We start from the raw sequence: 15,406 nt of genomic DNA, 5'->3' as shown, positions 1-15,406 counted from the left end.
CCGATCTGTTAACACCACAACTCAGTTAACCGCACTTAAGGGTCATCAAACGTACACAATGTACCGTAGTACAAAAGACAGCTCAGACCAGCTCCCGTAAATGTACACGCACTAACAAAACTTTGCCCTTCTTAAGAAGCCCATCATCACCATTGAGATCAATCAAACAAACCTACCAAAAATCAATCTCATCACAGCGTCTGATTAGCAGATCCACCACACACACACATTAGCGTTTATAGTGACTTCTTGAGTGCTGGAAAGAGAAGTCATGCATGAGTGCTCAAGGAATGCAGTTAGGGAAGATTCCGGTTTCCTTTCATTACGCACAAACCTCCACAAACCACACACACACACACACACACACAAGCTTGAAGTGCTTACCATACATTGCTCTGGATGTCAGTGAAGCTGCTCTCTCTTCTCAGTCCTCTCCTGAAGGGTCTCAGATGAGAGATTTTTAGACACTCTACAAGCTCACACACATGCGGTTTGCTGCTCTGAAGGCTGAAAGTGATGCGATACAAAACGGGAGCAAATCGCACATGTTAATGGGCAGCGATGGGGAAGCTATGATCCTGCTGGGATGACCTTGGTTATTGCGCCAGTCTGCGCGTCCAGGTCTCAAAAGAATAATGCTCATTTTGAACGCACGAGTGTCCACCTTCTGCTCGCCAATCAACACTCTAAGAGGGAGGAGCATGAGAGGGAGAGCGAGAGAGAGAGAGAGAGAGCAACAGAGAGAGAGAGCGAGAGCACCAGAGGCAGAAAGAGAGAGAAAAAGAGAGAGAGAGAGAGAGAGAGAGAAAGAGAGATAGATAGAGAGAGAGAGACTTTTGACTTTTAATGCTATTTATTTTACATTATATACAATTTAAAAAGCAATATATTTCATAAAACCATAAAAAAATTTTTTTAATCTTATTCCCAGTCAAAAAAAAATATTGTTGTCTTCCACAAATACAAAGCCCTTGCCAATGCACCATTTTCTTTCAAAACTCAATTCGTCATTGTTCATTCGATAATATTCATGTTCTAAACGAATTCTTGATTCTACAAAAGCTTTAAACAAAATAATTACATTAACTTTCTGATCTTCTAAGTCAGCTCTGTATGCCTTCCAGATAGCTAATTTTGCCTGGCCAATTAGAAAATTGGAAAAAGTACAAATCTCTCTTTTTTTAAAAGAGTACTTGTAACCATAAATAAACATTGTATTTGTAAAATTAAGTCCTAACCTGCTAAAAATCTTCTTAAACATATTAAAAAATGGCAATAATTTACGACATTCATAAAAAACATGAAAAACATCATCAAGTTTTTTACACACAGGACAGTAAGAAGAATCTGAAAAATTGCATTTAAACAGAAACATTCTTGTTGGCAAAGAACAGTGCAAAATTCGCCATTGTAAATCTCCAGACCTTTTTGGAAGAGGGTTTTTGTATAGTAAACGCCAAGAAGGCGAAATAATTCCAGATTCAGAGAACAAAGATCTCCATATTGTATCTTTTCTTCCTTTTAACTGTCTAATAAAGAATAACTTTACACAAATATTATATAAAACTCGCTTATTTGTTATAGAAAAAGGAAGACTTTTTACATTTTTAAAAGATAGAAGCAAATTAACATTATCATCATTATTATTTCCAAAATTTTCTATTTTTGGCATTACATGCATTTCTGGAAAGGGGACTTCTGTGAAGTTGTTTGACATGGATTCTAATATATAATCTGATAAGGATTGAGGAAAAGAAATTTTCAAATTTTTTACAATATTTCCCTAGAGAGAGAGAGAGAGAGAGAGAGAGAGAGAGAGAGAGAGAGAGAGAGGCATGTGCTCGTTCATTCTCGGCAGAAGTTCCTCCCAGATTCGTAACAATTCTCAGGATATGCCTTCAATTTATATTATGCTGAATTAAATGTCTTTGTTTTGGTCTGTGTAACTCCGCCCACTGCCAGTTTACCCAATAATATTTTGACCTTGGTGGAAAACACAGTTTATTCATATCAGTCAAGGCTGCCTCAAAGTATGCAGGCACAGACTTGAGGTGCTTTTTATTTTGCAAACAGCGTATCCTCAAGCATAACTGTGAACTACTGATGGCCAATCTGGCAACCCAAATATGCATTATTTCAAAGGGGCTGGATGTAAAAATCATTCATTAATTTCTCTTCAGCTTAGTCCATTATTTATCAGGGGTCGCAAAAGTGGAATAAACCACCAACCATTCTGGCATATGTTTTACACAGCGGATGATCTTCCAGTGCAACTCAGTATTGGGAAACACTCATAAACTCATTCACACACACTCTACTCATGCACTACGGCCAATTTAGTTCATCTAATTCACCTATAGCACGTCTTTGGACTGTGGGGGAAACTAGAACACCCAGAGGAAACCCACGAGAACACGAGGAGGACATGCAAACTTCACACAGAAACACCAACTGGCACAGCCAGGACTCAAACCAGCAACCTTATTGCTGTGAGGCGACAGTGCTAACCACTGAGCCACCATGCCACCCGGAAGTCCTACATACCACACCTTAAAATCACACACTACCACCAGTAAATTCTGAAATGACCTTATGTCCTCCTGAGTAAACGTTAGCATAAAAATAGGGCTTTAGAACAGTATGTTAGCAGCATGCTATTTCAAACACAGACTTTCTCTCTCGTAATGCATGCCTTTCCTCATGCACTCCTACACTCTCCTTCTCTCACATGCCATGCGTGTGCTGGGACAAACCCAGTATACACGAATAGCACAGATAATGTGGGCTTTCACATATGCTGAAAATCCTGCAGACAGTGGCACGAATCTACATTGCATTAGACTGAAATACTAAGATTAGATTAGATTCAACTTCATTGTCATTACACATGTACAAGTACAAGCTAACGAAATGCAGTTTAAGTCTAACCAGCAGTGCACTAGCAGCAAGTACAGGATACAGGTATAAGTTATAAAGTGCAATTATAGAAAAACTATGGTCATATTTACAGATGGATGTACTATGAACATAATACACAGGTTGTATTAGCTATGAACAGAGATTTACAATAAATGAATATATGTACAGGTTGCTATTAATAAACAGAGGTGTGCAGATAGATAAACAATTACAAATGTATATGTACAGTGGGTGTGTACATAATTACAAATGTCCATGTGCAGTGGCTATGCACAGTTCAAATAAATGAATCAGTGCTATGTAGTGCAATGAATATGAGCAAAATATTAATACTATTAGATATGAAATACTAATCATAATCAACTGACACCAGAGCGGAACATAATTACTGATAATGCGTTACACCCAACTCTGTTGTCAGTTGATTGAATCCAAGTACATTTTTGAGGAACGCAGTAATGTAACGAATGACATTTTATGCATGTAATTTGATTAGTTAGTAAAGTGTAATTGTGTTACTTGCGTTACAAATATAATATTTAGGAGAAAGTATAATATTTTGAATTTACAAATGCTTCTTTTAAATCATGTTTTCTGCTGCAGCGTCAGTTAATAAGCATGTGCTTTTAAATTGCTAGGGAATTTCAACTTTCAGCTTTCAACAGCTTTTAACTCGACCAGCAACTTGTTTAAGCACTTGAACAGAAAGCATTATATGACAATACTCGTGACCAAGGAGGACACCGGTACCCAGAAACACAGTGGCCCAACTCAGCCTAAACAGGCTAAATTGGATTATTGTGCAGGATCAGGAGTAAAGGTATCTTCTGAATGTAAAGAGAAGCGTAGCTGCTAATAGGGCCGCTTACATTTTGCGTATGATGTAATTAGTAACGTAATCAGATTACAATTTTCGAGTAGTGATCAGTAATTTGTAATCAGTAACTATACACTATGCACTCATGCACTATGTACTTATGCACTTACACACTCAATAGGATAGTATATGTATGTAGTGTTGTCCCAAATGGAGCACTATTGTTTTTTTACTAAGAGGAAATTCAAACCATTTCTCTGATGACATTTGACGGTTGCCAAATCAGTGAAATAAATGAGTAAACTATCCAATAATACCTGCCGTGAGTATAACCGCATTCACCATCGGGCAGTGCTATAATCACTCTCGCAGGAGAAATTTGCTTTCACCATCCAAAACAAATAAAGTTATCCAACAAGTGCGCCCGATAGATCCGCCCCTTCCGCTACGCAAGCAAACCTGCGGTAGTTGAGTGTGTGAAGTGTCCATCATTCCACACTTCATTTTAGCAGCTGAATGAGTGCATCATCCGGGTAATTAAAGTGCACTTATTATTTTTAGAGTTTTCGGTGTGAACGCACTACTTGCCCTATTTATGCTACAAAAGGGCGTAGAATAGTGCATAAGTATGCGATTTGGGAAACAGCTATTGAGTTAAAAAAATGCTAAATGAAGGTTTATGTCAAAATCCATTAAACATTTACACTCAAAAATTATGTTTGCTGGTGGTTTACATTTAAAATAAGCTGAAACAACACATTTCTTGAGATTGGGGGAGGGGGGTCAACTTAATTGTTTTATGTTCCATCCACTTCAACATGTAAAAAGTAATTATTAACTTCTTACATGCTGTCCCAACACAAATCAATTGTGTGGAACCCAGCATTTTTATAGTGTAGAATAAGTAATAATGACAGGACTAATAAACACTAATCCAGTCCATATTCTAAACATTTTAAAGCTGAAGTCGAAATTGAGCCAATAAATAATTTAAGTAATTTTTTATAAATTAAAAAAAAGAAAAAAAAAGAAAAAAGAAAAAAAGGCTGTTGAAACACATTATATTTTATTTAGTATGTTTAACAATGTACTACATATGCCACATTATTATATAAATAACTTTACACATAAATAAACAAGTCAAAGTACAAAAGACCCTTTTCACATTTCTGGATTTCTCAGTAGCAGTAGGGTGTCATAGTTGGGTAAACTTAGAGCGCAGTGAATCACATTTTCATATGCTATTTTTAAAAATGTAAATATTAAAAACTTTCAAGGATTTACGATTATGATTATGATTATGATGACCATTAAACATGCCATAACAGTGTTGTGAAAAGGGTCTAATAGGATTTATTTTTAAAGCAAATAAGACATTTGCATTAGCTGACAATATTCATTAAGGGTGTAACGAACCACGGTTAATCCGTGATTTGTAAGGATCACAACTCAAGGTTCAGAACACACTTGATCCGCAGATTATTACTTTTTTTTTACTTGTAGATTAATCTCAAATTTATACAGATCACAGAGAGGTCGCCTTTCACGTCATTCAAATCACATATATGAAAGCATTTAGGCTTTCCTATGAAATATAATGCTAACAGAAGAAGTTGTGGTAAGTGATTTAGAATGTGGTGGGTTTCTAAGGTTATTAAAGGTGTTTTCTGTCATTGTTTGTTTAGCCTGAGTTAATGCATTCAGTATAAGCTGCATGATTAATCGTTATAAGTTCGGGATCTCAACACCCACGCAACATAAATCATAAATGATGGTTATTTGCATATGCTTATTAAACCTTCGAATCGTTGCATTCACATCTGTGTTTGAAAAACGCAAAAATCAAGAAAGAGATTCAGTCTTTAGTTTACAAACAGTCAATTAACACAGCAGTACTGGGATAACAGTTTATAGTTTAGATAAGAATACTTATGTTTATTTTAAAGACTAAAATAAATCATCATCATATGCATTTAACGACGTTCAAAAATGAAAGTTGTAGGGAGCTATTGCATTATTTAACCAATAGGTGGCGACAAGCAGCAATCAAAAATATGCCACTGAATAATTCTTCAAAAATGATCAAGCAATGAAACGTGAAGTTGTATGCGTGAATAACTGAATCAATTATTGAAAATGAGACAATATAAATATGAGTTGTACATTTTATAATGTCAGGTTTCTACATTTAGTGTTATCAGCAACAGTAGTAGTAGCATTGACCTTTTCATAGTACTGAACATTTTACAGTTTATTTTTATTCAACTGATTATTTCTTCATTTTATTTTTAATAAAATGACAGGCTCTAAGTTCTGTTTGTTAAAACAAAAGTGTCTTGCAGTGCTGTTTTTTTAATAAATGGAAAGCAAATTACATTTGTCTGCTCCACTTTTTGGCTCCGAAAAATGTTATGACTAAAAGAAACATAATATGATCCAAACCATGAGATTTTTGATCTGTTACACCAATTATATTAATAAATAAAGCTAAAGCAATCATAACTATTGACATTTTCAGCACAGCTCAAATCCAAAATACAACATCAGGATAATCATCAGATTTCTGAAGAGATCAGTCCACTAACAGCCGAGTGACATTTACACAGGCTAATTAGCAACAAAATTTGCTTAATTAAAACCAACCAGAGCACAGATGCCAAGTGTCAGTCACAGATGGTTGTTTCCATGACGACACAATTAATAACAGCATCTAGGTACCTCTGCATTGTCATCACTTCCAATAAATAATATTGCGATTGAGTTAGTAACAGATCACAGAACAGCGTAGAAACACCCTGCCAACCACAAACAACTCTATAGCGATGGCATAGAGTTCTTCATTAGACAGACAACACTTTAAACTAGACTTCTTCATATGCACAAAATAAGATTCAACTGAAATGTGCATCTCATGCAAATACGCTTAAATATGCTTAAAATGCTAGAATGACACCACTTTAGAGTAAACACAATGGCATTCAACAGAGAAGAATACATCAGTATCCTGGCAGAGATGGGACCTCTTACCACGGCTTGGGCGGTGGTCCAGCAGAGTACGACAGTCCAGTGCCAACCTCCGGGTGGCAACAGGTTCAGGGACAGCCATGGGTATAAGAATAATCAGCTCCTACACTCACAAAACTACTCTTAAGAGTCACAAAAATGAAGTACTCCAACAGATGTATAAAAAAAACAAATAAAAAAATGAAAGTGCAGCCTGCTCTCTTGCAATAATCCTCTAATGTTATCAAATCCACTCCAATATCGAAAGCAGAATCAACCAAATTAGAAAACCTTTAAACCACGAATAGAGAAATAATATCATTAAATCCTTCAGAGCTTTCAATTTCTCTAAAAACAAACAGGCAAGGGAGAAAAAGAACTTAATCCCCAGTAAAACGCCAACAGATCTTGTTCACTGTCAGATTGGAGAACTTTCTTCATCAAGTTATTTCAGAAGAACTACATCCCTTCAGCTTTGGGCAGATTCCTGTGGCTATTCTCTCGCTTGCCCCCCGTCACTGACAGCGTCTCCCTGGTCCGGCAAACTCCCACACTCTCTTTCTCTCTGGAGTTTACTGAAACAATGATGGAGGAGGAATAGTGGAACTCATTGTGTCAGTGAGATGTTTATTAATGAGTGTGTGTAAGAGAGAGAGAGATGCAAACCGGCCAAATTTAGGGGCTGTCCATACAAACAAGACTCTTAAGTCGGCTCAAAAGGAATCCAAGCATGGAGAATACTGGAGGGGGGATTTTTTGCACAGCAGTCATTTATTAATGCTTTCAGAGTCTGCTTTCAGAGTCTACAAAGACATTAGATGTATTCATATGTGTGTTTTCATTAGATGTAAAAAGATGTATGCTGCAATATGACAAAAACAGTGACAGATCTTTTCCTCCATATTTCCATAATTTCTTTCGTTGGACCAGTAGTGGAGCAATGACAAAGTAAGCATGTAAATAAAAATATAGATAAACCTAATAAAATCATTACTCCTCTAAAAGCAGTTTTGGGGAAAAGTTACTTTTGAAAGTACTGCATTACAATATTGAGTTACTTCCCAAAAAAGTAACTACTTAACATTCCTTTTTTTGTAAACTTTATTTATTGAACACAAGTGAATAGCATTCGTTATAAACAAAATTTAATCCTTTTCCCCCTCTTAAACACTTATAACTTACCTTTATAACTTATCACGTATAAACATTTAACCCCAAACCACGTCCACCCATCCAACCCATAATGTACATTCACATAGCCAGTCTCCTTGTTATAAAAAAACATACAGTTAAAGTCAGAATTATTAGCCCCCCCTTTAATTTGTTTTATTTTTTTGCAGTAAATTTTCACAGCATGTCTGATAATAGTTTTCCTTCTGGAGAAAGTCATATTTGTTTTATTTTGGCAAGAATACAAGCAGTTTAAAATTTTTAAAAAGCCATTTTAAGGTCAAAATTATTCGCCTCCTTAAGCTATATTTGTTCGATAGAACAAACCATCATTATACAATGACTTGCCTATTGCCTAATTACCCTAACCTGTCTAATTAACCTAGTTAAGCCCTTAAATGTGACTTTAAGCTGTATAAAAGTGTCTGACATAAGTGAAGTCATCTTTCGTTACTGTACTGTTGTTAAATAGAAAACATTTTACAAGGAACTTTGTTGTAAATCTTGCACCTTATTCTTGAAGGAAATAATGACTAAATTTTAATAGTAATTAGGCTGTTGTTGTTATCCATGAATTATCAAATGTGCTTTTTACAAGTGAGGCTAGAAAAATCATCAAGCTCTACATTATTATTATTATATTTTAATTGTTCTGTATTAAAATGGCCAAATTCTGACTGAGGAAAGTTGAATGTGCTGCCCAGGGGTGCATTTTCAATGGTTAACCAGCTAAGGTCGCAAGTTCTGTAGTCACAAACAGTTCATTTGACGTTTCCCAAATCGTTCCAACGAACATTCGCAAACTGTATCACAAACATCTATGCTCGCAACTAAACCTCTGGAGCTGTAGTTAGAAACATAGTTCCTGACTGTGTTCTATTGTCAGTTATCCCCCCTATGCCCTAATCATTTAGAACACTCTAACATTTAAACTTGGAATGATTTTTTTTAAATAAAGCATTAAAGTCATCCTTCTTAGATGTAATTTCCTTATCAAAGCATTTTTAAAGTTCAATTTTAGTGATCTTCATGTTTAAAATTGTACTCAATTCGCAGTGCACTTTGAACACATTGGTGTCATTTTAAACACAGCCGTGGCTCATGAGGAAAGCTATAGGTGACGTGTTATTTAAAAGCGGAACTTATGTTACGTCTCCAAAGCTTGTGAAAACAAAAAACATAAGTTAATGCTTTTAATTTATAGAAGGTTATTTATTAAGTATCTGTACTGTATGGGACATGGGCCAAATAAATAAACAATATTCTACTTATTAATAATAATAGTAATAATAAAATAAAATACTAATAATCATCATCATTATCATCATTAATATTTTAATATTATTATTAAAGTAGGATCTTTTTCATTTCCTTGAAAAATAATAAATATTTAATTTTAATTTCTTAATAAATAGCCTCATTATATTGCCTTCTATTTAATAGATGTACTTTCTTTCCTTTTTAAATTATTTCGTAGTAATTTATTTGTTTGTTTAATCTAATACTATTTTAAACTGTTTAATTGTAAATATTTACTTTCAACATTGACAATGTATTTAAACATTTGATTGTGATAATTGGTTGTAATTTTCTGTACACTTATTACACTTGTCTCCATTTTTCTTTTCCTCTTATATTATTATTATTTTTTTCTCTTTTTTATTTTATATATATATATATATATATATATATATATATATATATATATATATATATTTATATATATATATATATATATATATATATATATATATATATATATATATATATATATATATACACACACACACACTTCTCTTTTGTTAAAAAAACAAAAAAACAAAAAACAAAGATAATGATATGTAACTATTTGTACTGATATAGCGTTTTTTTTCACAATAAACAATTTAAATATAAAATAAGTGTTTTTTCTTGATATGACTTTATTTTAAATCTTTAGGAAATATTCTGGCACATTAAAAAGTGTGGTTATGATGACCATCCGACAAGCTAATCCAACTAAAAGTAGTGCTTGAAATGTCACTAAATGCAGTGCATAATCATCATAATCATCATTATTAGAAAATAAAGCAAATAACTGCAAAAGATCCAATTTGAGAAAAAAGAACCAGCCCTTTCACCAGGCTGGCTATGGGCCTGCTACTACCACATTAAGGTAAAGTTGGTTTTATATTTGCACATTCAGACAATCTCCTTATAGTTTAGAAAAGTATTCTTTGCCAATTCTAAATAGGGAAACCATATTAGCAGCCACTTATTATCAAAGTACACTGTTATTTACAGTCAATTTAATTGGGATAATGTTTTTTGGAGTCATACTTACATGCAAAATAGTGTTAAACAATATAGGGAACGGAAACGCCAAAAGTTATCGCTGAACGACGAATACAAAACAAACTTCACCTCAATAAACACCACAGACTATTTTGATAGGGTTTGTTTAGCTAATTATATACATTTGAGACATCCATTTGCATGTACTAAAACCCTGTATATGAAGTAGTGTAGATTTCTTGCAGTTCTTACCTGTCATGATGACTTCCAACGCCAGATGTCGCACTCAACCGGCTACTGAGCGTCCAGCGGTCCAAAGCCGGACTTCACGCCACACGAGCACCCTCTTTTCCGTTCTCTCGCTGTAGGAAAGCCGCAGGATCGAGTGGGGCCTACCGCTGAATCGCACAGACGAGATTCAAAACATACACCGCTCAAGTTGAGCATTGGTTTTATTTTTAGTGGTACAGTAAACACAATGTTTTTGTCCCAAGGTATTGGTAAAGATTGTGGAAATAATGTTAATTTCTTCTTTCTAGTCAGTCGAGTTACTGTGAGCGATTTCTAACAAAACGCTAATTAAAACAACCACATTTTAACGACACTCTTTATTTACATTCGGGCACAAACCGTTTTCATAATCTACAAATAACTGGAAGAGCATTTTAAGAAGTTACTGGTCCTAACAGGGTGTGTTATAGTCAGTTATTGCTAAAAATAGTTTGAGCGTGCTCGTTTGGCATATTAACACTTTCAGAACTGTACAAATTTCATATTGTATTTTATTTTCTCACCGCTTGTTTTCAGCCTCATAGTCTGGTTGAACGTAAACCTCCTCTCATGTTCCCTCAGCGAGCCAAAATAAACATGATAACTGACTCGCTCATGTTCACTGAATGACGGTCCTCCAGTCTCTCTCTCTCTCTCTCTCTCTCTCTCTCTCTCTCTCTCACACACAGACAGAGACAAAAACACACTTCCTCAGACTGAAAGCTGCACTATTACAGGAAAACTGAAGGTATTTACAGATTAAATAGTCTTTTTTAAATCGTTTTCAATAATAAACACACAATTCCTACACAATACAAGACAGTGATAGTAATAATCATAATAACTTAACAGATCAGCTCAAATAATATTATAAACACATTAAAAAACAGGAAACAGGAAAAGAAATGTAAGAAACATACATTAATATTATACGTGACCTATTTTATTTGAGTTCATGTATATTTTTTTCTCTTTCTTTTCATTTCTTAATTCTATCTACACTTTTCTGTCAACTAGGATAATGGTTTATCCAGTGCTCAGAGTCAGCATAATTGAGAACCCCCCATTTTAAAAATGAATATTGGTGCATTTGAACAAAACAGATTTATGAAACAGAAACATTTCAACATCTTACCAAACATCTTAAGAAATAGAAAGATAATAGAATTAAACTAATGCAAAATTTTGCAAAAAAAAAAAAATTACAACCTTCAAAATAAATTCAACTAAATTGTGTTTCTCTTGATTTTTCCTCTTGTTAAAATTAGTTTGTAATATTTTCTATAACATTTAAATTTGGCTGTACTAGTTTTTGGACCTTTATTGTTAGTTATTTTGTTAGATAAGCTCCAGATTTGGCTTCAGTCATTTTATGCACTCGTATAATATTGTTTAGCTTCCTATTAAAAATATGAATTTAAAGGATAAATTTGTGAGGGGTGTTAGATTCTGTGTATTGTGTAGACCAATAATATATATATTGTATTTGTATCATTATTATTATATAAACATAATTATTTATAATTTATATAATTATATATTTTCCCAGAGATGGGTTGCGGCTAGAGGGGCATCCGCTGCGTAAAAAACTTGCTGGATAAGTTGGCGGTTCATTCCGCTGTGGCGACCCCGCGACTAAGCCGACAAGAAAATGAATGAATGAATAATTATATATATATATATATATATATATATATATATATATATATATATATATATATATATATATATATATATATATATATATATATATATATATATATATATATATATATATATATATATATATATTATTGTTATTATTATTATTATTTAACAGAGCAAGGGATGGGCATTAAAAAGCACTGGATGCAGCTCTGATTGCACTGCATCAGTTCTGCATCCAGACCCCACTCTGTATAACAGTTTTACCCTAATAGTAACAAACAATATCTTGTAGTTGAAAGGGGTTGAAAGAAGCAGTGTAATTACTTATAGGAAGATTTAACATTTTGCAAAAGATTTTTGTGTTTTCACACTGAAAGAATGTGTGAATCAGGGTTTCACCTTTTTTAAGACAAGGGTTTAATCAGTTTTACAAAATGAGCATGAGCTATCAACCTCCATATACTTTACCAGTACTATTCACTGGATGTCTTTTATGAAGAATTTTACAATGAACCTCTTTTGGTTTTATTGGAAATGCAGTACATATGAGGTAATAACCAAGCTTTTTCTAGTCTATTAAGTCAATGGCGGATGTCCAAACATTAAATATGTCATGCATTGTGTAAGCACATACATAAATGTGGTGGTAAGATAAAAAAAACAACAACTCCCTTTTATATATGTATGTACAGTTGGAGAGAAGTATTAGCCCCCTGTATTATTAGCCACCTGTTTATTATTTCCCAATTTGTTTAACGGAGAGAAGATTTTTTTCAACACATTTCTAAACATAATAACTCATTTCTAATAACTGATTAATTTTTATCTTTACCATGACAGAGTCTCTGCAAGTTTCACCGAGACTTTTTAAGACATTTTTAAGCCCATTATGAATTAAATTTTAGACTCATAATGTGCTAAAGGCTAAGAATTTTTTTAAATGATCCAGATAAAAAAATATTTTTTTTAACCTATCAAAAAATTATAGATATTTAATAGTAACTATAATTATAAATATTTAATATATATTTTTAAAAGGTTTAAAAACTATAATAAACTACATCTATGGACAACAATCCGTCCAGGTCGGTGTCATCAGAAGTAAATACAGGGAGAACTTTTGAACAAATGTTATTGTAAGGTAAATAATTAAACCATTATGATAAACAGAGTTAAAAATCACTTTTTCAAATTAAATGTTTAAAGTTTTATTGTGATGGTTTGTTGGTGATTGTATGGGTTTTGGCCAGAGTAGGTAGCAATACATGAACACAGGAAAAATTCAGACCTATTTAAAAAAAAAAAAAAGTTAAGACCTACAACACAATATTTCAGTAAATTTAGAACTTTTAAAGGCCTAAAATTTGGATTTTGAAATTTAAGACATTTTAAGACCTGGCAGAAACACTGCATGATGACAGTAAATAATATTTGACTATTTTGACACGTCTATACAGCCTTAAGTGACGTTTAAAGACTTAAGTAGGCATGTTAGGGTCATTGGGCAAGTAATTGTATAACGATGGTTTGTTCTGTAGACTTTCGAAAAATAATAAAAAAGCTTAAAAGGGCTTTAAAAAATTAAAAACTGCTTTAATTCCAGCCAAATAACACACAAAAAAAGACTCTCCAGAAGAAAAAATATTATCATACATACTGGGAAAAATACCTCTGTTGCTCTGTTAAACATCATTTGGGGAAATATTTAAAAAACAAAAAACAAAGGGGGCTAATAATTCTGCGTTCATTTGTGTGTGTGTATATACACACACACACACACACACACACACACATATATATATATATATATATATATATATATATATATATATATATATATATACACACACATTTGTTTTTGTGAAAAGTGGGGACATTACATAGATTTCCAATCATTTTATATGGTACAAATCGCATATTGTATTGCCCTCACCCCACCCCAAGACCAAACCCAACCATCACAGGAGACTGTGTGCAGCTTTACTCCCTGATTAAACTCATTCTGTAGGATTTATTAGCATTTTGAGAAACAAGGACGTCACCAATGTCCTTATATTTCACCTCCTTTTTGTAATATCTGTGTCATACCTACGTCATTATACGGATTTGTGTCCTAATATGACACAAAAACACGTACACACACACACTTCATTCCCTGATTCCTCAAGTCCCTCTCATATAAACATGACATAACCAACCAGTAGACTACCAAGTATGGATGGGGGCACATTAAATGCATATGTCCAATGAGCGTGAATGGTCACATCATGTGTTTTGGGCAGTATAGTGTGGACAGAGAAAACACCAATCACGATGCAGATCGTTTTCCGTCTAAAATGGCATTTTAGATTTGAAATGTACTTCTTTGTTAAATTTACAAACATAATTTTTTGATCTTGAATAAGCAACCAGACTTAGAAGAAAGAAGAAACACTTTTTTTTTCTTAATGTGACTTTATTTCAAACTTTAGTACAAAATTCATCATTGTCATCAGTTGTGAGGCTTGTCGCCCCAGACTAATGTCAGTTTTTGTCCGTGTTCAGCTCAGCACCACCTTTAAGATGGGCAGTTTCCAGTGGCACCACGTGGAGGAACGGACATCGCCACCTATATATACAGGGTTTCGATTATCACTCACCATGAACTACAACTACACACAAAATCACTAGTCAATAAATGATGTCCTCCAACCATAAATCATATACCACATTAGCAAAACATTAGACTAGAGAAGGTTGTATATGAGGACAATATTAAAGCAAATACTAAAGGTAGTAACTTTATTCATCTTCAGAACACAAATGAAGATATCTGAATGAAAATAATGAAGATATTTTAGTTAAATCTGAGAGCTCCTTAATCTCTCATAGACAGCAAGATTCCTGACTATGAGGATACTTTTATGTGCACATAAAACAAAAATAACTTTATTCAACAGTTTCTTCCCTCAGTGTCAGTACAGGGCACACGGTCACGTGTTGCGCCTCTGACATAACCTTGGATGTGCCTGTGAAGTTTTTAAGAGAGGAAGTCAGAGAGGAAGTCGCACAGGCATCCGTGGGGTATATGTCACTGCACAGTGCTTGTGAACGCGTGCCCTATAATCACACTGAGGAGAAGAAACTGTGAATAAAAATGTTTGTTTTATGTGAAGGCGTATGATCTGTTTTGAGGATGTTTTTTTACTGTTTTTGTGGACTTTGAGTCTGGATGAGGGAGCTCTAACATAAAAATAAAAATAGTTTAAATAGTGAACATGAGGATGAGTAATAAATAACAAAACTTACTTTTTTTCAATATTTTAT

At 33.7% G+C, this 15,406-nt stretch overlaps 1 protein-coding gene across 3 annotated transcripts in view; it reads right to left on the bottom strand.

Moving 5' to 3' along the window:
* The window catches only part of efr3bb (EFR3 homolog Bb (S. cerevisiae)), a 71,156-nt gene extending 60,052 nt beyond the window's left edge, over nt 1–11,104 (bottom strand). Inside the window, exons 1-2 of one of the 3 annotated variants that reach the window (NM_001423782.1) lie at nt 10,978–11,104; nt 10,436–10,581 (exon numbers count right to left, since the gene is read on the bottom strand). In NM_001423782.1, the coding sequence (NP_001410711.1) occupies nt 10,436–10,442 (7 nt within the window). In that variant the 5' untranslated portion in view covers nt 10,443–10,581; nt 10,978–11,104. Of the gene's footprint in view, nt 1–384; nt 647–6,763; nt 7,342–10,435; nt 10,582–10,977 lie in introns of those variants that run through there. The other 2 variants (XM_068215484.2, XM_005170202.6) reach the window with 2 other exon arrangements.
* Nucleotides 11,105–15,406: the final 4,302 nt, after the last annotated feature.

Source organism: Danio rerio, chromosome 20 (assembly GCF_049306965.1).
Source record: "Danio rerio strain Tuebingen ecotype United States chromosome 20, GRCz12tu, whole genome shotgun sequence".
NCBI classification, from domain to species: domain Eukaryota; kingdom Metazoa; phylum Chordata; class Actinopteri; order Cypriniformes; family Danionidae; genus Danio; species Danio rerio.
Note: the sequence above shows the minus strand (reverse complement) of the source record. Positions and strands in the feature narration are given on the sequence as shown.